This window comes from Syngnathoides biaculeatus, chromosome 13, assembly GCF_019802595.1.
Source record: "Syngnathoides biaculeatus isolate LvHL_M chromosome 13, ASM1980259v1, whole genome shotgun sequence".
NCBI lineage: Eukaryota > Metazoa > Chordata > Actinopteri > Syngnathiformes > Syngnathidae > Syngnathoides > Syngnathoides biaculeatus.
In genome coordinates, this window is record NC_084652.1 from 14,607,280 (window position 1) to 14,630,884 (window position 23,605).

The window sequence follows — 23,605 nt, forward strand, 5'->3', positions numbered from 1 at the left end:
TTCTAACGGCCGCAAGGGGGCACTCATACGGAAAAGCTAAGAGTGAGACCGGTGGCATATATGCACCAAGGAAGTGACTTTTACCGGTTTAGCGCGGCGCTAGCCTTAGCCCGGAGGCACTAGCGTTAAACTCTCAGTGTACCATCTTTTGTAAATATCTCGTGTTTCAATGTGGGCACTTGCGGATTTTACACAGCTGCAGCGTATGTATGTACCAAATGGTATTTCCTTTTCCAAATGTACTGGGTGAAGCTTATAACCATGTGTGCTCTGTAGGCCGGGAATTATGGTATGTACTGTACAGTATATGGGCACAAAAAGTGCTTCAATGTGATGGACCATCGGCTACATCGGATAACAACCCTAACACCCCTCGCCCCTCCCGATCCCTAATAGTCTGTTCTATGCAGGTTCCAGTATGTATTTTAAAATGTTGATGATCAGAATACCGCTGCTAGCCCTTGCATGGTTACTGTAATTACAAAGTTGAAGTGAGGAGGGTCCAGATGCAACGAGGTGGCCTGGAGTTGACCTTTCGCAGGACATGTTTCACGGCCAACTCTTAACCTTTTGGGCCAATAAATTTAGAGCCCCTGGGGTGAACATGGTGCTGTGAGCTAAGCGACTGCAGTCAGTCAGTCCTCTCAGCACAGATGATGAGGTGAGTGTCAGAGATTAGGCCGAGAGGTACTTACAGATCCATCAGATGCGCTGGCTCCTACTTTATCCCCGGTGGCATTCCAGCACACCTCAAAGATCCCTCCTGTCCCCCTGTAGCTGTGGACTAAAGCACCGGTCTGAAAAACCACAAACTCACGTTAGCCGCGACGGCCTCATGTGTGTGCGAGAGGGCAAGCGAGTGCAGACCTGAGTGTTCCAGATGTGGACACACTTGTCGAAAGAGCCGCTGGCTAGGTGTCTGCCGTCAGGACTGAAGGCCACGCTGTACACGGGCTCTTGGTGGCGGGTGAGCGTGTGGATGCACACCCCGCGCTCCACGTCCCACAGACGCACCGTCGAGTCAAAGGATGCACTGCCAGGGAGAGGGGAACACGAGAGAGTTACGTTTATTGAAATTAAACGGTACACATCACACAAATGAGACACAGAACAATAAGACCACTACTGAGCTCTGCCGCTAATGGCAAAAAAAAAAAAAAAAGTCATGTAAACATGGGGAATGTTGTTTCCTTGGTAAGAACACCACAGTACACAGTTTTTCCCTGCAGCTCGTCAGTAGGTGCGCAGCAGGGAGTCACCAGGTAATTGGTCCTTGATGGTTCAGTTCAGTCGCGTTTACTCAGGATCTGATGGCCCTTTGTATAAATTCAGACCGTGGGAGTGATGCAGGCAAAAAGGACCACAAGTCACCTGGCCAGCATGAGGTTGGCATTGGGGTTGTTGGTCCCGGGTCCTGTGGGGCTCCACTTGATGGTGTAAATTTCTTTACTGTGGGCTTGAAGGTCATGGACACACATGTCCTGTTTCATACTCCATATCTACAAAGAATTCCACGAGAGACTGAGCAGTTAGTTCCGAGCTCGCACCTTTACACAGCAATGTGTTCACAAACCTGCATGTGCATGTAAGGACTGACCTTTAGAGTCATGTCATCAGAGCAGGAGGCGAGCAAGCTGCCAGTGGGGTCCCACTTGATAGCGTTGACCTCATTCTGTAGCATGTAACATAAGGGGTGGTGTCGGGGGGTGTCGACATACAACATTTTAGAAGATACAGATTAACTTTGCGCCACTGAGAAAACTTCGCTGCCTTACCGTGTGTCCCTGGAAGGTCTTGACGGGTCGGTCCTGACCCAATTTACAGACATGAATGCACATGTCTGTGCTGCAGGACGCAAACGTGTTGTTACTCTGCCAGTCAACATCCAGAGCAGGCGCTGGGAAGGAAAAACAGAATATATAAATGCTTTTTAATCAATGTGGATTTATTTATGAGATGAAAATGTAAATTCATTTGTAGCCCCTTACTCAATAAGTGAGTTTGTATCATGAGTAGTAAAGTGATGCAAAGATGTACAATGCAATCTTGATAGGTAAAAGTGTGCTGTGCCGTTAAATTATTTATATAAGTCATTTTTTTTTTTGTTTATCACAGAACCCTGGCATTTCAACAGGAGTCTTTAAACTTTTACTGGCCATTGTATCCATTAATCAAACTCTTGTGACTCACCTGAGTGGAAAGGAAACTGCTGCTTTGCCTCTCCTGTGTGGGCGTCCCATATAATCGTGGTCTGAGTGAGAGACAATTTAAAAAAAATTATTACCGTAATTTCTGCCCGACAAGCCGCGACTTTTTTCACACGTTTTCAACCCTGCAGTTTGTGCGGTGATGCGGACAATTTGTGCATTTTTTTCTAGTGGCCGCAAGGGGGTAACTCAAGTGGAAAAGGTAAGAATGAGACCGGTGGAATAAATGTGCCGAGGAAGTGACTTTTACCGGCGCTGTTAGCGCTGCAGTAGCATTAGCGCTGTACTAGCGTGATGCTGCTGTTTTACTGGGGTGTCTCAGTAATATTTACTGGCAAGTTTTATTTTAACTGGCCCTGTTAGCGTTAACTGGAGGTAGTAGAAATGAAGATGTTGAGGTTCTCGCTCGGAATGAGTAGGTTGGATAGGATTACAAATGAGCTCATTACAGGGACAGCCAATGTTGGATGTTTTGGAGACAAGGTTCGAGAGAGCAGACTTTGATGGTTTGGACATGTTCAGAGGCGAGAGAGTGAGTATATTGGTAAATGGGTGCTGAGGATGGAGCTGCCAGGCAAATGAGTGAGAGGAAGACCAAAGAAAAGGCTGATGGATGTTGTGAGGGAAGACATGAGGACAGTGGACGTTAGAGAGGAAGATGCACGAAATAGGCTCAGATGGAAAAAGATGACACTGTGGCGAACCCTAACCAAGCTGAAAGGAAAAGAAGATGAAGAAGTTAGCATTAGCGCTAGCTTTAGTGTGGCGTTAGCACTAGCGTCAGCGGCGCTAGTGTTAAACTCTGTGTACCGTCTTTCTTTGTAAATATCTCATTTTAACATGGGTTTCAATGTGGGCACTTGCGGCTTTTACACACCTACGGCGTATGTATGTACCAAATCGTATTTCCTTTACAAATATACTCGGTGAGGCTAATAACCAGCTGCGCTCTGTAGGCCGGGAATTACGGTAATATTAAACATGAAAAAAAAAAAAAAACGCAGTGATGAAATGGCTAAATATTAACAGTAAACGGAAACAATTTATTGCACTCGAGCAAACGTTGCGTTTAGCAATCAGGTCTCTTTTTCCCCTTTTTTTTTCCTTCTATTGAATTCTTAGTCAGAAATCTACAGTTTGTCCCACAGTGATAAAAGAAAAAGAATTCTAGTGATACATTTTTCAAATATGGCACAAGATATTGGGTGCTGAATTCAGTGAATGATCATTATCCCTCTTTTAGCTCTACCATTGTATATTAATAAAAGGCCATCTTGGGAATATTAACCGCAACAAAATACTGTATTTTTTGTAGATGTTTGCCAGATTAATCCATTTGTGTGTCTGAGCTCTTCCAGCAGCTCCATTATTCCATTTTTTATATTATTAGCAAATTGATTGTCAGGTATGAGGTCAAGTGACTTCATATTCTTGAATACTGATAATATTTGTGTGACATCCTCTACATCACAGCTTTCAAACTCAAGGCCTGGGAGCCAGATCCAGCTCGCCACCTCATTTTATGTGGGCCGGAGAAGCAATCATGTACATCAACTACTGGGATCCTTGCTAAAATCTGCACTGAAATTTTAAATTGTCACATATAATAAATTGGAAACTTTTTTCGTTACTAATTGCTTTTTTTGTTTTTACAGTTTTTACTCAGAGGCAGGCAGGAGAGTACTTGGGGTGCCTTCTGGTAGGAAAGGGGAGAAGAAGACTTGGTGGTGGAACCTCAAAATACAGGAAGTCATCCAAGGAAAGAGATTAGTGAAGAAGAACTGGGACATGGAGAGGACTGAACAGAGGCGGAAGGAATACATTGTGTTGCGACGTAGGGCAAAGGGAGAGGTGGCAAAGGCTAAACAAGAGGCATATGAAGACATGTACACCAGGTTGGACACGAAAGAAGGAGAAAAGGATCTCTACAGGTTGGCCAGACAGAGGCATAGAGATGGGAAGGATGTGCAGAAGGTTAGCGTGATTAAGGATAGAGATGGAAATGTGTTGACTGGTGCCGGTAGTGTGCTAAATAGATGGAAAGAATACTTTGAGAAGTTGATGAATGAAGAAAATGAGAGAGAAGGAAGAGTTGAAGAGGCAAGCGTGAAGGACCAGGAAGTGGAAATGATTACCAAGGGGGAAGTCAGAAAGGCACTACAAAGGATGAAAAATGGAAAGGCAGTTGGTCCTGATGACATACCGGTAGAGGTATGGAAGCAAAGTCTAAACAAGAGGCATATGATGACATGTACATCAGGTTGGATATTAAAGAGGGAGAAAAGCATCTCTACAGGTTGGCCAGAACGAGGGATAGAGATGGGAAGGATGTACAGCAAGTAAAGGTGATTAATGATAGGGATGGAAAGATGTTGACTGGTGCCTTTAGTGTGCTAAGTAGATGGAAAGAGGCACTGAACAGAATGAAAAATGGAAAGACAGTTGGTCCTGATGACATACCATTGGAGGTAAGGAAGCAATTTGGAGAGGTGGTTGTGGAGTTTTTGACCAACTTATTCAATAGAATACTAGCAGGAGAGAAGATGCCAGAAGAATGGCGGAAAAGTGTTCTAGTCTCAATTTTTAAGAACGGACGTTTTTCAGAGCTGTGGAAACTATAGAGGAATAAAGATGATGAGCCACACAATGAAGTTATGGGAAAGAGTAGTGGAGACTAGACTCAGGATAGAAGTAAGTATCTGTGAGCAACAGTATGGTTTCATGCCTAGAAAGAGTACCACAGATGCATTATTTGCCTTGAGGTTGCTTGTGGAAAAGTACAGAGAAGGTCAGAAGGAGCTACATTGTGTCTTTGTAGACCTAGAGAAACCCTCTGACAGAATACCAAGAGAGGAACTGTGGTACTGCATGCGCAAGTCTGGTGTGGCGGAGAAATATGTGAGCCCCTTCCTGTTTGCGGTAGTAATGGATAGGCTGACAGATGAGGTTAGACTGGAATCCCCTTAGACTATGATGTTCGCAGATGATGTTGTGATTTGCAGTGAAAGCAGGGAGCAGGTGGAGGAACAATTAGAAAGATGGAGGCACACACTGGAAAGGAAAGGACTGAAGATTAGCCGAAGTAAAACAGAATATATGTGCTTAAATGTGAGGTGCGCAGGAGGAGTGAGGCTCCAGGGAGAAGAGATAGCGAGGATGGATGACTTCAAATACTTGGGGTCAACAATACAGATCAATGGAGAGTGTGGTAAAGAAGGGAAGAAACAGTTCAGAACAAGAGGGGTGGAAAAGTTGGCGGAAGGTGTCTGCTGTTCTATATGACAGAAGAGTCTCCGGTAGGATAAAGGGCAAAGTTTATAAAACAGTGGTGAGGCCATGATGTACGGATTAGAGACTGTGGCACTGAATAAACAACAGGAAGCAGAACTGGAGGTAGCAGAAATGAAGATGCTGAGATTCTCCCTTGGAGTGAGCAGGTTGGATGGGATTAGAAATGAGCTCATTAAAGGGACACCCAAAGTTAGATGTTTGGAAGACAAGTTTAAGACTTAGATGGTTTGGACATGTTCAGAGGCGAGAGTGAGTATATTGGTAAATGGGTGCTGAGGATGGAGCTGCCAGGCAAAAGAGAGAGAGGAAGACCAAAGAAAAGGTTGATGGATGTTGTGAAGGTGGACATGAGGACAGTAGGTGTTAAAGAAGATGCGCGAGATCGGCTTAGATGAAAAAAGATGACACGTTGTGGCGACCCCTTACGGGACAAGCCGAAAGGAGAAGAAGAAGTAGTTCTGTCTTTGCACTAAGAGGTGATTCATCATTTCGATGGTTTCAAAGTCATTATGGCCCTCTAAGGGAAATCGTAACTATAACGTGGCCTGTGACGAAAAATGAGTTTGACACCCCTGCGCTTCATGAATCACTTCGCAAAATGTATGCAAAATAAATCCTGTTTTTAATCAATGATTTTACAGCCGTGACATCAAAAACACTGTTGTTAGTGTTCTTCCGATGGACCCAAGATAGCAATGTTGAATAAGGAAGGCCCTCATGTCATATAATGGTTATATGATTGTGTAAAGTGCACTTATACCCAAAGGCACAACTAATCTAAAAGCTGTGGATAGACGATACAGAATGTGTGCATGTTTTCCCTTTACATGCTGCATGTACACATACACTTAAGATGTGGGACATCACCACAACATGAATGTTACTTAGCATCCACACTTTGAATGATTTATTTACCTTGTCTACCCCAGCGCTAAGGATGAAGTTTCCTTTTTTATTCCACTTGAGTGCAAATATGGGACCTTTGTGCTGACCCAAAGTACTGGCCAGGTTACCTGTAAACACAACACAGTGGAGATAAGCGGAAAAAGGATACAACAAGATTCAAAGCTAGAAGATGAGAGTTTACCGTCTTTTGTCCATATTCTAGCAAAGCCGTCATAAGAGCCTGTTGCCAAGAGTGTGCCCTCACTCTGAAAGACAAACATTTGGCATCATTAAATGGGAAACAAACTGAGAAAGTGGTGACAGTTAGATGACAAGCACATGCACTCAGGTGAACGTGAGCAATCATACAGGTGAGTTGAACACATACTCACATTCCAGTCTAGTGAGGTGACGTCTTTGTTGCTCGGTACGTCCTGGCCTCCTTCTCGTATGCAGTGTCTCAGAACCAGCTGGGTGGACCCACCTGAGCTGTTTTCACTCAGGTTCCAGATTCGAGCTGTCGAATCCCCAGACCTGTCAAGAGTAAAAAAAAAATTGCCACCAAATTTAAAATGTTAATAGCGCAAGGGACCTTCAGTTAAATTTCTACTTGCCGATTACATTTTTTTTTAATCGTTTAATTTACAGGATTAGACTGAGGGGATCTTAAATTACTCAGACAAGCAAATCAGGAAAAAAAAATCACAAGCTATTACATTTGGATGTGGTTAGAAGAGGTCTTTTGGGAAGTACTGCAGGAACCTGATGTTAGTTTGACTGCATGTTACATAATACCACAGATTAAGAGAATTCAATGGTGCCTTGATTTGCAAGTTGAATTTCATATGGAATCGTGGTCATAACTCAAAACACTTGTATCTGAAATTATCTTTCCCCTTTAAAAGAAAAAAAAAAGCTGTGACTTTTTAAACCAGAAAAACTGCACTTAACAGTACTTTACACAATGAAAATTACTGTTATAATTCAATAAAATGTACAAGAAGTAAACCGTTTGTGCATTGAAATAATTCAATTGGCATTGCGTTGTATGTTTGTTTTTAAAGGTATACTTCAATTTGAAGTGCCAATGAATGGCTTGAAGCAAGTGCTTTGCCTCCTTTTTGACAAAAATCGGCCATACTGCAGCTTGTCGTGAAGTTTGCTGCCACCATAGCTTGCGCTCGTAGCAGGTCATATAAAAAAAAATAAAAACTCAAGTCAGGTCATTCAAATAGCGAGGCACCACTGTATTTTGAAACGTTAAAATAACATTCACCTCTAACCAGTTCTCACTTTAGTGATGCACAATTTCTGAGCCAACATTCTGTGTTAAGAAAACCACATCTTGGCATATCAGGTCTTATGTTTTTGAAAACTATTCAGTTCATTTGTTGTAAGATGGTATAAATAAATGTAATAGTTATGGTAATAAGTACAGATTAGTGTAGACTACAAAGTTAATGTTATTACTGTACCAATGTCAAGAGGTTTCAAAGCATGAGCAGAGAAATCACATATCATTCTATACACACAAGCCCAAGACTGAAACATGCAGTATCTTGTAAGATAAATAAAAAGAAAATTAAGGTTGATGGTTTTCAAAGGTGTTTTGGTCCAAATAGTCCAGTACTGGACAAGTTTGATACTGACCCAGATGCCAGCAGGTCATTGACTGGATTCCAGGCACAGATAAAAACTTCAGATTCGTGGCCTCTGAGGACCATGGCTTTACTCTGGGGTATTTCTACATCCCGATCCACTTCCATCATCTCCGAGTGGTGATCTAAAATGTGAAGTAGATCAATTTAGAAAAAAAAAAAAAAACCCATACAATAGTAAAGTGAAGATACAAAATATACTGTTTAAACTGTTTAAAAAAATGTCTTCTGGGAGTTGTTAAATTAGTCTGTACATTAAGACAAAGCTAAAGGAAAAATACTACTGAATTTTAGATGTTTTGCAACAAAGTACTGCTGCATGACCCTGAATGACCATATGATATTCTCATTTGTGATTTCATAACACAAGAGTAAGCTACAGCTTTAGAGGTGATGCTCTAATCCTGCTTGAAAAACTTCAGGTGAAATATTATTCATAGTGATTTTGATCTCTATCCTGTTTTATTACAGTTGTGCTTGTTAAAGTACAGTACTAGTAAATAAATTGAGTTTGGTGCGGACAGAGGGGTGTCACACCGCTCAGTGATACAGTCTACCCCGAAAGTATTCACAGCGCTATACTTATCCCACATTTTGTTATGTTATAGCCTTATTCTAAAACGGAAATAATTTTAGGTCAGTACATACAAGATGCATCGAAGTTCAATTTCGCGCTTCATGGCAAAGACTAAAAATACTTATGCCAAAGATGATTGTTTTTTTTTTTTACATACAATACAAATTAAATTTTGGAATAATGTTGAAACAAAATGTAGAAAAAGTAAAGCGCTCTTAATACTTTCCAGAAGTACTGTAGACACTTAACTCACAATATAGGCACAAGCACACAAGTAAATATTGTCTAAGGTTTAGTTTGAGGGACGCAGGAGTGAAAGCCATACCCATTGGATCCCCCCCCTACACACCCCCTTTTACACGCCACTAATATTTGTAACAAAGTTGTGATGTAGTCGTAATACCCTCTGTACATGTAAACAGGTAATTCTTTGGTAGACTGTTTTGATCCTTGGTTTATCTTTTAAATAGTATTAAACAATAACACGAACAAACATTAACCTAACGGAAGATGAGAAGTTTTTAAAAAATCCCTGCGGTAGATATGAAATGCCGACACACACCCCCGCTAACTGACCAGCTATTATAAATCACATGTTGTTGTACAGTATGTGATTTTGGCAATGGAAGCCCCTCAACAAGTGAAGACATGGTGCATAACTACTTTCGCGGTTTGTTTTAAGTGACAACAATAAATACAATCAACTTAATAGTAAGTAGTATTTTTGTTAGTGATTTTTTTAGGCTTTTTTTTTTTAAATATTGCTTTGTGAAACTGGTCTGTGGCTCAAAAATGTTTGGCAAATGGTGAGTTAACATAACATACTTAACATCAACAAATATCAATACAATTACTGTACAAATATTCTAACTTGCAAATTGTAGACTAACATTGGACCTCACTGAATGCTAAATACTCTAAAGTTGGAAAACAGTTAAGAAGAATATGAATAACATAACACTATAGGATAAGCGACTTAAATAATGGATATGATAGTAAACTTTGGCACTACTCACACCAATACAAGAAAACAAAGCTGTTCAATAGTTTGTTGACAATCATGTGCTTGCTTACTGGCTAAGGCATGGGATCCATTTTCCTCCCCATTTGCTGCACCCTCGCCATTCTTAGTGCTTCCCTGGGGCCCAGCGCTGCTGCTGCTGCCTGCTGCTGCCTGCTGTTGTTGCTGTGCCAACTTGTCCCTGTAGGCTTGCTGCCTGGTTTGGACTACATCGGGCATCACTGCGTCGATCAGAGAGAGCGACTCAATGGGGCGCCCGTCAAATAAGGTCCCATCCTGCATTTAAAAAAAAAAAAAAAAAAAAAAACATTAATCAACATCATTGAATGTGTTTTTAATCAACCCTATTACGACAAACCAACACTGGAGTCATAAAATGAAGCTGTCAATGTGAAGATGACTGACTTCGTTGATGCTGACTTCAGCCTCCACGTACTGCAGGCCCTTCTGGATAATGGAGATGAGGGCAGCAGGGGGCACCAGGGCTCCATTGATGTTGGACTGGCTGATGTGGCTCTCTATGCCAAAGGTGAATGCTGAGTGTGAGAAGCCTGGGGAAGAATAGTTTGGAGAGTTCAAGTATGGTTCAAACATGGACATGTTAAAAACAACATAATATATAGTCAAATATATGTACATCTTTAACTTTACTGTAACAGGCTATGCCATTTTTTTTATAAAATATTTCCCCCCTACTTCACGATAAAAAAAAGAAAACACGGGTAGGAGCTATTAAACATTTCCAGATCCAATTATTCCACTGATTAGTCCACTAATAACTCAAATAATCGGATAAATATTGATTTTGCATTATTAAACAACAAAATGTTCATATAAGGAGCATGTATTAATGCTATCCTACTTGGGGTTGCCATTCTCACGCTCCACTTTGAGCGTGTGGCTTTAAGAGGCTGGCCTGGCCTTGTGAGTGAGTTGTGCGTCAGCGAATAATTGTGTAGTTCGCAATTCTGGACTCAGGTTAGCAGCTAGCTGTAAAGTTGCTAATTGTGAGTCAGTACTTTTTGAGTGTCTGAGTGCTCGTGTATGTCTGTTGGAAAAATTATCCCTGTGAAAGTTTAAGGTACAGATATTGTTAATTTTATTTTTAAATGGAATAATCGGTTGTTCTAATAATCGTGGCAGCCCTAAAGAAAACATTCCGATCGTCAGGGCAATTTAGATGATAAAATGCATTTGTGTGTGTGTGGGGGGATGCCCAGCTAAATTAAGGGGAATCCATCCATTCATTTTCTTTGCCGCTTATCCTCACAAGGGTCGCGGGATTGCTGGAGCCTATCCCAGCAGTCAACAGCCTGAACTGGTTGCCAGCCAATCCCAGGGCACATCGAGACAAACAGCCACACACACAATCACACCGAAGGCCAATTTAGAGTGTCCAATTATTGCTGCATGTTTCTGGGATGTGAGAGGAAACCGGAATGCCCGGAGAAAACCCACGCAGGCACGGGGAGACCATGCAAACTCCACACGGGGAGGGCTGGGATTTAACCTGGTTCCTCAGAACTGTGAGGCGAGTGCTTTCCAGCTAAACCACCGTGCTGGCGAAAGGGGAATCATAAACATGAACTGGAAGTAATGCGCAATTACTCCCAAATTACAAAGTTCACAATACATTATTAGAAGGAAGTGGATCAAAAGCAAAAACAACAATTACAAAAACAGAACTTTGTTATAATGTGTTTATGTAGACAAAAGAAAATCTAAGAAAATTACATTTAAAGTGCAAATTTGGGGGGGACCTACCTGACTCCTGTAGGTATCTGTAAACCAGGAAATTAACCTCATCACTGCTTATGCTCATTTTTAGTCCTGGTCATTAAACCATTTGGTCAGCACACTATAGGAGCCTGGGAAAGGAAAGACAAATAACAGATCTGCTTATTCACAGTTCATGGCACAACACGCCATAGAGTAAAGAAAAACAGGGGCAATGCACTGTAAAAATACACAGTGGATGGCATTTCACAGAATGAACAAGTAAATTTTGTTGATGCTGAAATCTGAACGAATGTGGAAAAAAACAAATGTAACCAGTAAACACACAAGTGATCTTTTATTTGAAGAAAAAAAAAAAAAAGTTTTGTTCCACCCAGCTCCAGCAGGGAAAGTGTTTCCATTCATTAATCTACATGAGGCAGCCATCACAGGGTATTTCTAACTCAGTTAGGAATAGATGATCTTAAAAGTACCATAATAACAGATCCCAGTGCTTGCGTTCTGGAATCCAGATTCTTTCTTGCAGATCCAGCACTGTTTAAATGCAATTATGGAAATAAACATAGGATCCGGACAAGGCACTCTTTTCTCCATCATGCTAGTTCTGATAAAATCCTTTCTGAAAAGTCTCCACAACAAAAGTGGAAGGAAATGCGTATAGTCAATAAGCCGGAAACCTCAAATGTCCAAATAAGGTCAATGTAATATTTTTTCAGAACTCCAATCAATCAATGGTGTTTTCCTGCCATTTTTTTTATGTAGTATTGAAATAGCTTCAGAAAAAAAAATCTACTGAATTCTCTTGAATAAAACTTTGAGTGTCATAAAACACTCCCTCTTCTCTATTTCTGCTGGAGCATTCACTCCAAGATTGAGAGTCTGGATTTTTTTTTCGGCCCTAACAAATAAAAATGGTTACGTTAAATAAATTTCAGTTTTCTGTTTTTCTAAAAATGGATCACTGTAACTGAAAAAAAGAACTGGTCAGCCACAATGATAAGTGTGGTCAGATTCATTTCTGCGAGTTGAATTTCTTAAACTAGCATTATTTATTTATCTATTTATTTATAAATCATCACTCATGCCTCAGACCTTGAGAAAGATTTAGGGGAAATCTGTAAACCACAGTAATCTGTATTAAAAGATTTTTGTCTGGTCGGAGGGTTGGCGTGAGCGCAGACTTTGATGTGGACAGCTAGTGGAGGCAAATGTTTGCAACCATTTTGAAATCTACAACAGCATACTAAAAAAAAGGGGGCGCGGGGGCTAATTAAATTAGCAACTGAACAGGATTTTGTTATTTGTGTGTTATATAAGTCTGTAGGCAATGGTAAATGCTGACAATAATACCAACTTTTACAACAGAATGTTTGATAACTAAGAAGATGCAACATGTCCGCCAGATGACAACGATGTGTTGAAGGACAGTTCTGGTTGTGAATAAAGTTTTCAGTGGATGTTATTCTACATAATTAACAGTACATGAAGGTGACCATGCAGAGAGTCAATCAAATTCTGTTAATGGTGACAAAATGCTCACAGGCACTGAGCACCAATACTTTCTTGTACTGGAATAAAAACTGCGTATTGGCCCTCTATTCCAGGGATCCCTGACATCCCCGTTGGAGTAGCAAAGAGAGGTCCCCTATGCACCGAACTCTGGTCGTCAGGCTGAGGATTTAAGAAGCGTGACCTCATTGCATTATTGCAATGAACATTTTTTGGCTGGTTGTGTGAACATTGTGAACAAGACTTTGCTTATCACTTCAGGCCTGCACTATCAAATTTATGCTAAACACTGCAGCGGGTACATGCACCAGTTAGTCTCAATGGTGATAGCTTGTACAAGGCTGGTTTGTCAACGTTTATCAAACTGTTGTGGCTGATCCTGAAACTGCCTTTTTTGCTCAAGATAGAGTCCTCGAGTTGACCAAAAGTCATTCAAATGCTTGAATAGAGCCAAGGTGAATGTGTGAGATAGAGCCTTGTGAACATTGGCCGTTTCAAATAAAAAGATGAAAATGACACAAACATTCAGAATTCCATCTTTTTATTTCATGGAATTTACATCTACATGTTAAACAACTCAAACAAGAGAGCAACTTTTGTTTGAACCCACCCGCTTTTCAAGTGAGTGAAACTTACTGGAAGATTTAACTGAAGGGTGTTACATTTTAGATTGATTGGTTGAACTTTAGATACTTTGTTTTTGGCTTTGGGTTTCCACTCGTGAAAACTGCATTTTCTCTTAAGCAAACTTGAAGACCAGTGTTGTCTTTGTGAAAACAGTAAAACCATTTTGAAGCTGAGAGAAGTTAAAAAAAAAAAAAAAAAAAAAAAAATCGATCAGAGCTATTGCACAAACATTGGGCATAGCCAGAACTACAATTTAAAATTTCCTGAAAAAAAATAAAATAAAATACTGGTGTACTGAATAAGAGATAAAACAGTTCAGACAAAATCAACAGCAGTTGATGACAAAAACATTGTGAGAGTTGTGAAGAAAGATGCAAGACAACAGTCTTCATGACATCACTGCCAACCTTCACAGGCCAGATCTGTAACATAATTTACTCTGCGAAGACGACTTCGAGAAGAACCGTGAAACCAATCGTCAGTAAAAAGAAACGGAAGGGCAGATTGGATTATACAAACAAGTACAGAGATGAGCCACAAAAGTTTTGGAACAAAGTTTTATGGACTGATGACACTAAGATTAACCTCCAGCAAAGGGAGGGAAAGCCATTTTCTCTGCCAATTTATAGACAAATGCATTAAACTAATAGTGAGATGCTTCAACATGCAACAAGATAATAAGCCAAAACACAATGCTAACACTACAAAATACTTCATAAGGGGGAAAAAGTGGAAGGTCTTAGACAGCCCAAGTCAATCACCAGATCTAAACCAAACAGAGCAAGCATTTTACCTCCTGGAGACTGAAGGGAGAACCCCCCACAGAAACAAACAAGAAGTGAAAGAAGGTGCAGTAAAGGTCAGGAAAATCATTTCAAATTAAGAATTTAAATCAATGGGTTGTAGGCTGGAAGCAGTCATTGCTAGTAAGGGTTATTCCACCAAATATTAAATGTTCTTCCAACTACTTCCAAGTTAATTATGTCTGTTCCAATACTTTTGCTCACTTGAGAAGTGGCTGGTTTTAAACAACCATGCTCTCTACTGAGTTATTTCACACACCTGGATGTAAATACCATGAAATAAAAAATGGATTTCTGAAGGTTTTACTCATGTTAATCTTTTGATCTGAAATCCAAATCTCTTCAGTACACAACAAAAACAATGGAACTGACCCTGCCATTCTACACCTTTGGAGGGGGATTCATATAGAAATGGCTGTGGAAAAAGTTGTATTCATCCTTAATCTGTTTGGTGTGCATTTTCTCAATTCAATGCAAAACTAAAAAAGCAACAGTTTGGATTAATAATTTGGATATAAACTTCACTCATGAGGAGATAGTCAGAAAAAGACTACGGTCACTCAATCTGGCATAGCCAACATGTACGTATGGATCCACCCAGTTGTATCTGTCACAGAGGCTTACGACTGAGCTATTGTGTGGGTCTATTTCCTTGCTATACTTTCCTCATTATGACCGATTACATTATCTAAAAGTTTCAGCCTACTGTTACTTTTCTGACCATATCTGACCAGCTATGACACCAGTGTACCATGTAATTACCATTTTTTTAATTTTAAACTGATTTTTTTGGGTCACGTAACCCAGTTCACTGGACTCACCGGAATCCCTGCGCTATGCAATCACAGGATGTCAATCAATACTGAGCATACATGGTATCTGGCAAAATATAGTGCTTTATGTGCTATTGTTAAGGTTCCTACTCGTGCTTGCAGAATATTAGCAGTTTACATATGCGTTGGATAAATGCACTTAATTGCCTTTTACCTCTATTAGATGAATTCAATTGTGAGGATTAGATGTGTCGATATAAAGAAAATATTGGATAATGAAATGTAAGGCTGCATGATTATGGCAAAAACTATAATATTGTCTTACAGCCTACCTCCAAATGCGCTGAGACCGCCAACTTCGAAGTAAAAGTTGAAATATCAGGACAATGGACATCAGTGCCATTTTACTTTAATTATAAAGTTGGACCCGGAGGACTGTGTCTTTGCTTAAGACTTCTTTATACTTTCGCGGGCGGTCACCATGCTAATGTCACAGCAGCTACCCAACACAGTTTGCCGTTATACTCTAGTGCTACGCATGTGCACAGTTTTGAAAATGTGTTGCAATTCTCATCCAAGTTGGGGGTGTTGTTAAGGCTGCTATTGCCTGGGACACCATAGGGTGGAGTTTCCTCTGCATTTTGTGGGCATTTCTAGTACCCGTTAATGGTTCCTTTCCGGAACAGGGAAGAAAAGAAAAAAACAAAGGCGACCATGGAACAGAGTCTCGAACAAATGGAACTACAGTACATGACACGTTTAATTATGCTGCAAAATCGATCAAGAACGTGGATGAGTAAGTGGTATGAGAAATGGTATGTCATCATAGCATGTGACTAAAACGGACCAATCAGGAAAGATGATCTCCATGGGATTCTACACCCAGCACCAAGTTTTGCTGTGCATGTCGTGATGTGTGGCCGAATGCGTTGGTCATGTGATGCAATGTAGGTGCAATGCGGCTGCTGTCAGGCGTGCAGGAGTATAAAAAGGCCTTAAACCAGTGGTGTCAAATTCATTTTTGTCTTAGGCCACATTGTAGTTAGGATTTTCTTCAGGGGGGTTGTTAAAACAGTGAAACCATATACATTTTTAATCAAATTATATTATTACCATTGCCCAATAAATAGATGAATACCTAACTTTTGAAATTAGAAGACAAGGATCATAGTCTGTTCAAGTATTGTTTAAGTTATTCGAGAAAAACTGGCAACAGTAAAATGCAATATATTATTGTTCATTATTATGAAAATGCGGACTTTGGCTACAAATATCACAGACGATGAACGTAATTTGCTTTCGCGGGCATCATAAAATGATGTGGCGGGCTGCATTTGGCCCCCGGGCCTCGAGTTTGACACCTATACCTGAAACCATAAATTCACTCTCTTGGTCTTGGTGTTTGGCTGCTACGAATGAAGCACTTTTCATATGAATCAGTGCCCATAATGTAATTGTTAAAAATAATCGGTGAAAATCAGGGTCATTTAATTGTAGCAGCAAAATCACAATCACGAATAAATTTGATTAATTCTGTAGCCTTATTGCAACATATTGGACAATTAGCTGCCATACCACTGTCTCTACACTCTGACTTCAGCTATTGAGGCCAAACATACAAATATTTAGGTTTCCATTAACTTGACCGACCGTAAATATTCGAAAGCAAATAAAATTGCCGGAGTCTGCATTTTTTTTTTTTTTTTTTACATGAAGGGGAAGTACTTCTGGTCAAGGGAAGTAACTGTTTGTGTGTGTCAACAATAACGATGCGAGACAGCTTTGAATATTCAGTCGCGCTTGAATTCAGACACCACTCTGCACATAACAACCGCGCGGTTCCGCATGCGCTGCTCGAACAACCAATAGAGCTGGGGATGGGCACTACCGTTCCTAACAATAACCCGGGTTCTGTCTAAAATATTAACCAATCGGGAAGTAGTTTTCTCACCATCTGCCTCGGGCTATCATGGCGGACGGCGTGCCATTTGCTTTCTCGCTTATTTTAAACGGCAAATCCATCGTAAGTAATAAGGAGAGAAAGGTGAGGCCTTCATTAACACTCCAGGATGCATTCAAAGTAATTGCCCCAGAAGAATTTGGAGATGACATGCTGTCTGAGATAAAAGAACTGCGACTGGGGCAAACGCACGGTGGCATCCAATGCGAATGTTTTCATGAGTTTGAGACATTATTACAGTTCGATCTGGATCTTAGGGTAGTGATTTTTCATTTAAGGAAAAATGGATGCATTTGTCACTATCATGGCAGCTGCCAAGGAAAAGTCAAGACCTTTCCTTCCCGTTAAAAAGAAAAAGAAAAAAAAGGTGATCTGAGAAACCACCACCTTTTTAACAAAGTCCTGGAAGAGGTTGAACGAGCCAGTGCCTCATTCCCAAGTTCAGTATCCAAAGAAGGAGCTACGTACGTTATCCAGGTATGCACATCAGTGATTTGAAATCATTACTGGGAAGTTGAAAATGTGAAGAAATTAATATTTATATAATTTATAACAAAATTGTGAGCTACATTAACACACTGAATATATTTATTGGTAGCATATGGGCCTTTAAAAAATAAAGACCAAGTCCGAAACCGATTCCAACCTGACCTTCAGCAGTCATAACAATCAATCACTAAAACTGCCTTTTCCCATCTGAAAAACATATCTACAGTGAAGGCTTGCTTGCTTGTGTGAAGCAGACCAAGAGAAGCCCATTAATGCTTTTATCTCAAGTAGACTGGACTCCCGCAAAAAAGGATTAAACAGCTGGAGCTCATTCAGAATGCTGCAGCTCAGGTTCCAGAACCAGACCAGAAACAAGAGGAAGAGCATATAACTCCAATTCTAAAGTCTTTACAGTGGCTTCCAGTCCGCTTTAAAATAGATTTTGAAGTTCTGCTACTGGTCTATAAATCACAAAATGGTTAAGGTCATGAATGCATGCAAGAAATTCTTAATGGACTATAAACTCAGTACGGCTCAGAGATCAACAGACTTGGGTCAAATAATGGAGTGCAGAGTCCAAGGCAAACATGGTGAAGCAGCTTTTAGCTATTATGCTGCATAAAATGGAATAAGTTGCCAAAAGTGGTCATGTCAGCCCCTAGTGTGAGTGTTTTCAAATCCAGATCAAAAAATCTTTTGTCAAGCATTTTAGAGTACTTCCACTTTTCAGTGATATTTTTTGCAATAAAAGCAATTTTAATTGTATTTTTTCAAAAGTTTTTATGTATTTGAATGCTTTTAATCATGTAAACCCCTTTGCGTTACCTTGTTTCTGAAATGCGCTATAAAATTTATTTGCTTTACTTTATTGTAAATCTCAGTGTTTTCCTGAATGTACTTGAAACTTCACGTGCCGTAGTTTTCAAAGAATTTAGTTTGCAACATTTTGTCCCGATTTTTGTACATCCGGTCAGTCTTCATACAGCTGAAAATTGTTGATACCTAAATCAGAACTGACGGACAGAAGTTCAGACTGTCAACGATGGTTTCATAATTATAATAGATTGATGCAGATTTCTTGCAGAGTGGTTGGGAACCACTTATCCAAACAACTGTTTTATGTTGCTTTTTTAACACCCTCGCCCACACCCCATTTAAGAGTAAAGAATAACGCTGTCAAGAAAACTCAGCGAGGCAATTAAAGGCAGGAAAGATCTGTCTCAGGTGGTCAGCGTGTAGGGTGGTGATTATGCTCTTTTCAGCGAGTCACATAATACAAGGAAGTTGTACTGGAACAAGGCGAGTGGTTGAAGTTGAAGGGGCTAACTTTACAACTCAATCAGTTCCTTGCTGTGTTGCATAACTTTTGCAAAGATTGATAGCTCGCTTAAAATTTTTGTAGTCTTTGAGAACAAAACAAAAAAGTATTTCAGTTACCAAATCTAATTCTAAAACAACCCCTAGCGACGAAAGAAAGTCCTTTTTCTCTTACTGTGCACATCTTTAAGAGTGCAGGAAATTCAAAGGACACAACGACATGCACCGCATTAAGTTCGATCATCCTATTTGGACAGAGGAAATAATGGGAAAACAGTTGCGATACTTTATTCCTATAATACTTTGCAGGTACAGTGGTACCTCTACTTGCAAAATTAATCCCTTCCAGAAGTCGTTTTGTAACGTGATTTTTTTTGTAAGTAGAAGTGCATTTTACATATAAATAGCCTAAACCGTTCCAAGCGCCCCCCGCCAAAAAAAACAACATTCAAAGTACATAATAGAAAGAATAATAAGAATTATGTTAATTTAACTTTGGCATTGGACAACTATGCAAAGAGAAGGGTGAGTAACAAGCAAAAGGATTCGTAGGGGGACAAAGGGGGAGGCAAATGTTTGACGGCTGAGAGAAAACATACGTACGAATATACGCACGCACACCACTTAATTCCACTAATGTTTCTTGGGCCCATGGTGAATAAAGATTAATAAACTTGCAAAAAACAAATGAAAAACTCACAAAAAAGTTGTACTTTTCCAATGTGTGCTAGCGGGATTCAGTGACACTTCAGTGTCCAAAGGAAACGAAAAGCATCACGGGAAAGGACTGACGCCCCTCCTAGCCAATGGGATGCCAGGAAGATGCTACGGATATAGCCAATGGGAGAGCAGCTCTGACACCACACATACCAAGATACAGGATGTTTACGTTTGGTGGAATTTGTGGGCTGCGCCCATTTTTTCCTTTCGTATCCTGAACTTTCTTTTGTAACCAGAGACATTTTTTTCCCCCGAGAAGTTGTTTCCTTACCTGAATGTGTTGTTACTAGAGACATTCGTAAGTAGAAGTATGACTGTAATTAGATTTTCGTATGATCACTTCAATATTTCCACGGAACTATAGTGCCTCAACAGTAGTGATCTATTTTGAGAACATCTCCAGGGGCTACTCATGTGAACTCCATTAATCCATCGTCCGTAATGAGTGTTAGTATTTTTACAAGCAGTTTCGTAACTGTCGGTTTTCTCAATGAACTAGTTCATTATTCTAATCAGGGAAACAACAGTTAACGTGACACACAGACTAATCATTTCCTGTCGCCCCCTCAAATCACACAACAGGATATTTACACGCTAATAATGTGTGAAATGGCAATAACAGATGCACACATCATAAGAAGCTAAGGCAAAACAAGACGAAAGGAAACGCACACACTCTGAATCAACCAATGCACAGCCAGTTTTTCTATACTTTGACACAGATTTTTTTTTTTTCCTGGGTAGACAAGTTTCATCACAGCCAGTGTATTTTATTGTCAAGCTCCTCCTCGGGGTGTACACTTTCACAGCTGTGCACTCATTGCAGAGTGAGTAAACAAATGATTTGTGTAAAAAGTGACAGATGCTTTAAAGGCCCTTTCACACTAAATTTAGTACAATGCAGCAACGCATAGGTTGCTGGTTTTTGTTTGGGCATGCAGTGATGAAATCTTGGGGCATCCAATGGGAGAGATGGTGGCAGAGCAATTTCAGACTGAACACAGCAAGAGTATTTGGTGGAGTTCCACAATGAAAACAGCATGGAAGATAAAATGGAGGAATCCATTATTAATGCGGTGTCCTGAGCGCTGAGACACGAGACAGATGACGTACCCTGACGCGTTTAAAAATATACTGCTCCCTGCTGAGTTTGAAGTATCCATCATAGTGGACTTCATGTAGTTGTAAACTCGGGGGTGAGCCTAAACACCCCTAGGTCCTGCCATGTCATTTATTACAATTGGACCTTTTCTTTTAGTTGCTACTGCCCTCCCAATTATATCCAAACCAAGGCCTTTCCATTGAAACAGTGACAAATAGAATGGAGCGTTATTGTCACAGGAACAATAAAAATGTGAGGCCTCTCCCAATTTCCATCATTGAGTCCAAATACAGGATAGACACAAAATTATGAATAGGCAGAAAATAGAAAAAAAATTGTTCAAATTTGGAAGGTTTACTGGCCATATATTTGTGTTTTGTTACCGCACAGATTAATATCAGACAATATTACATAGTAATTCATTAGATTGCACTTTATACCTGAAGACATACATAATGCTGAGCTACATCCTACGTTACATCCAAATCCACAGGAAAAGGCACCAGGCTACTTCCGTTTTTGTTTGCTTTGCAAGCCAACAACATATATGGGCAAGCTAGTACCGTGCCGTCGCCTCTGCGGTTGGCCCCTTAACATGTGCTGCGCAAACTATGTTCAGTGTATAAGCACCTTGCCATTTTCTAAATATTATGCTCGCACCTAAGACAGATTGTTTATTTAACCGAGAAGCTATCAAACAGCTATACAAAAGGGATGTTGCCTCTGCTACTGATATAAGACCAGTAATCCCCTGCGAGGAACAGGGACTGAGTCCTGCCATGCATAGCAAAAGGCACATGTAATTTATAACCTAGAAATACACAAAAAACTATCATCACAAAACTGTTCATCATTTCAAACTCATTTTACAAAATTGCCTTCAAAGATAAACAGCATACAGGTGATTTTTTTTTTTTTTTTAATCAACCAGAAGTGCACAAGCAACAATCATTACTTCTTCCGATAACAACCCAGACTAAAATTGGCTCCTCTCTGACATACAAAGATTGTCTCTCAGTCAAGATGCAATTCTACATAGTTTCTTGACGTTGATCTTCAACATTCCTATTCAACATGACTTTGGCATCTTCGTGTTTCAGAGACCACAAAACCTGCAGAGAGCTTAGCGCTTAGGAGAATGACTGGGGATAAGTTTGGTAAAAAAAAAAAAAGTTTGAAATAATGTGAATTTGTGAATAGTGCAGTGTGACTGATGACTGTACTATAAAACCACAAATTAAATGTACAGAATAGACACGTGGGTCAATATGATTATCTAACTATGTTGGTAAACCTAATTTCAGCCAGCATCAAAGGAATGATTCTGGGTGCGTTTTTTGCCTGTGTAGTTTCTGTGAGCACTTTTTTTGAAAGGACAATGGCGCTAAAGGACATATGCATGCATGGGGGAATTTGCGGAGGCCAGTGCCACAACGGAATGATGTTATTGGTTGAAGACAAGGGAGTGGGAGTTGCAAACAAACTTCTCAAGCCTTTCCACCTTGTGTAGAAAGTACTGCAGTAAAATGCAGACAAATGACGCAGCCAGTGTTCACAATTGTTCATGCTGGGTGGCCCAAAAAAACAGATGACCGTTGAGACATTTTCTTTAAACTACCCAAACTGTTTTGACCCTGTACACATACAGAATCTGAATTGAAACAATGAACTGGAATCGGAATCGTGCAGATTCAAACAATGCCCAACCGTAATTGCAGGTAATTGCTTGAACAACTATGGATCTTCCAAGAGACAAAAGGATCACTGTAACATAACTGAAAGCAAGTACAATGAGGATCTTAGTAAAAACAATACTTTTAATTTGCATTTTTAAAAGGTTTTATGTATAGATGACAACACTGCCAAAAAAAACAATCCTTGTTCACAATGACATATGATGATGTAATATCCATGCAAGACCAGCAAGAAACAAAACAACACTAATTGCTTGTCTTCCTTTTTGCAAACAAATCTTTTGAGTACCAAGTAACAACCCAATAAAACTACACTTTGATAGACCATAAATACACAAAAGTCCTTTAGTCTGTCGTTACTGTTTTGGTTGTGATATACTTCCACAGGACCAGACTGACCGTGTGACATAAAAATATGTATGAGCTTGACAGTAGCATTTTAGAGGTTTGGACGGAAATGCTAATGTTTTAGTTTTTAAAGCATTTTTACATACAATTTGATTCAGGATGCACTGACAACCGACACTTTGTCTGTACAGTACCTGTAAAAAGGCAGCAATACTAGTACACACAAATACTACTTCACCAAATACAAATACACTCTATGTTCCAGTTAAGCGCCATGTCTAGATTCTTCAATGTAAGCACAGGAGACATCAATTTTAGCCAACTGCATATTATTGAGATTATGATATTATTGTGGGTGGCACGGTGGATCAGCTGGTAATGCGTTAGCCTCACAGTTCTGAGGACCCAGGTTCGATCCTGGCTCTGCCTGTGTGGAGTTTGCAAGTTCTTCTCGTGCCTGCGTGGGTTTCCTCCTGGCACTCCGGTTTCCACCCACATCCCAAAAACATGCAACATTAATTGGACACTCTAAATTGTCCCCAAGTGTGATTGTAAGTGCGGCTCTTTGTCTCTATGTGCCCTGCGATTGGCTGCCAACCAGTATGTACCCCGCCTCCTGCCCGTTGACAGCTGGGATAGGCTCCAGCACTCCCCGCAACCCTCGTGAGGATAAGTGTCAAAGAAATTGGATGGATGATATTATTGTCTGGCCCCCAACAGGTTTCGTGTACTCTTGTACACTTCGCTCCACAACGCTCGGCTACAGCCAAGCCAGCCGTATTCCCGTCACAAGGCCGCAAGTAAAGAGAAGTGTTTAATAAAGTATCGCCTCAGCTGTCCTGTCAGCGTTTCATTTTAGAACTCGTGGTATTCTCAAGCAGTTTTGT

At 40.3% G+C, this 23,605-nt stretch overlaps 1 protein-coding gene across 4 annotated transcripts in view; it reads right to left on the bottom strand.

Moving 5' to 3' along the window:
- Positions 1–23,605, bottom strand: part of tbl1xr1b (TBL1X/Y related 1b) — a 31,157-nt gene that overhangs the window by 3,229 nt on the left and 4,323 nt on the right. For 3 of the 4 annotated variants that reach the window (XM_061839790.1, XM_061839791.1, XM_061839792.1), the window contains exons 3-15: positions 11,404–11,507; positions 10,045–10,190; positions 9,693–9,915; positions 8,034–8,166; positions 6,776–6,917; positions 6,586–6,649; positions 6,414–6,511; positions 2,191–2,251; positions 1,776–1,897; positions 1,598–1,672; positions 1,372–1,499; positions 868–1,033; positions 696–797 (exon numbers count right to left, since the gene is read on the bottom strand). In XM_061839790.1, the coding sequence (XP_061695774.1) occupies positions 696–797; positions 868–1,033; positions 1,372–1,499; positions 1,598–1,672; positions 1,776–1,897; positions 2,191–2,251; positions 6,414–6,511; positions 6,586–6,649; positions 6,776–6,917; positions 8,034–8,166; positions 9,693–9,915; positions 10,045–10,190; positions 11,404–11,461 (1,518 nt within the window). In that variant the 5' untranslated portion in view covers positions 11,462–11,507. Of the gene's footprint in view, positions 1–695; positions 798–867; positions 1,034–1,367; positions 1,500–1,597; positions 1,673–1,775; positions 1,898–2,190; positions 2,252–6,413; positions 6,512–6,585; positions 6,650–6,775; positions 6,918–8,033; positions 8,167–9,692; positions 9,916–10,044; positions 10,191–11,403; positions 11,508–23,605 lie in introns of those variants that run through there. The other variant, XM_061839793.1, reaches the window with a different exon arrangement.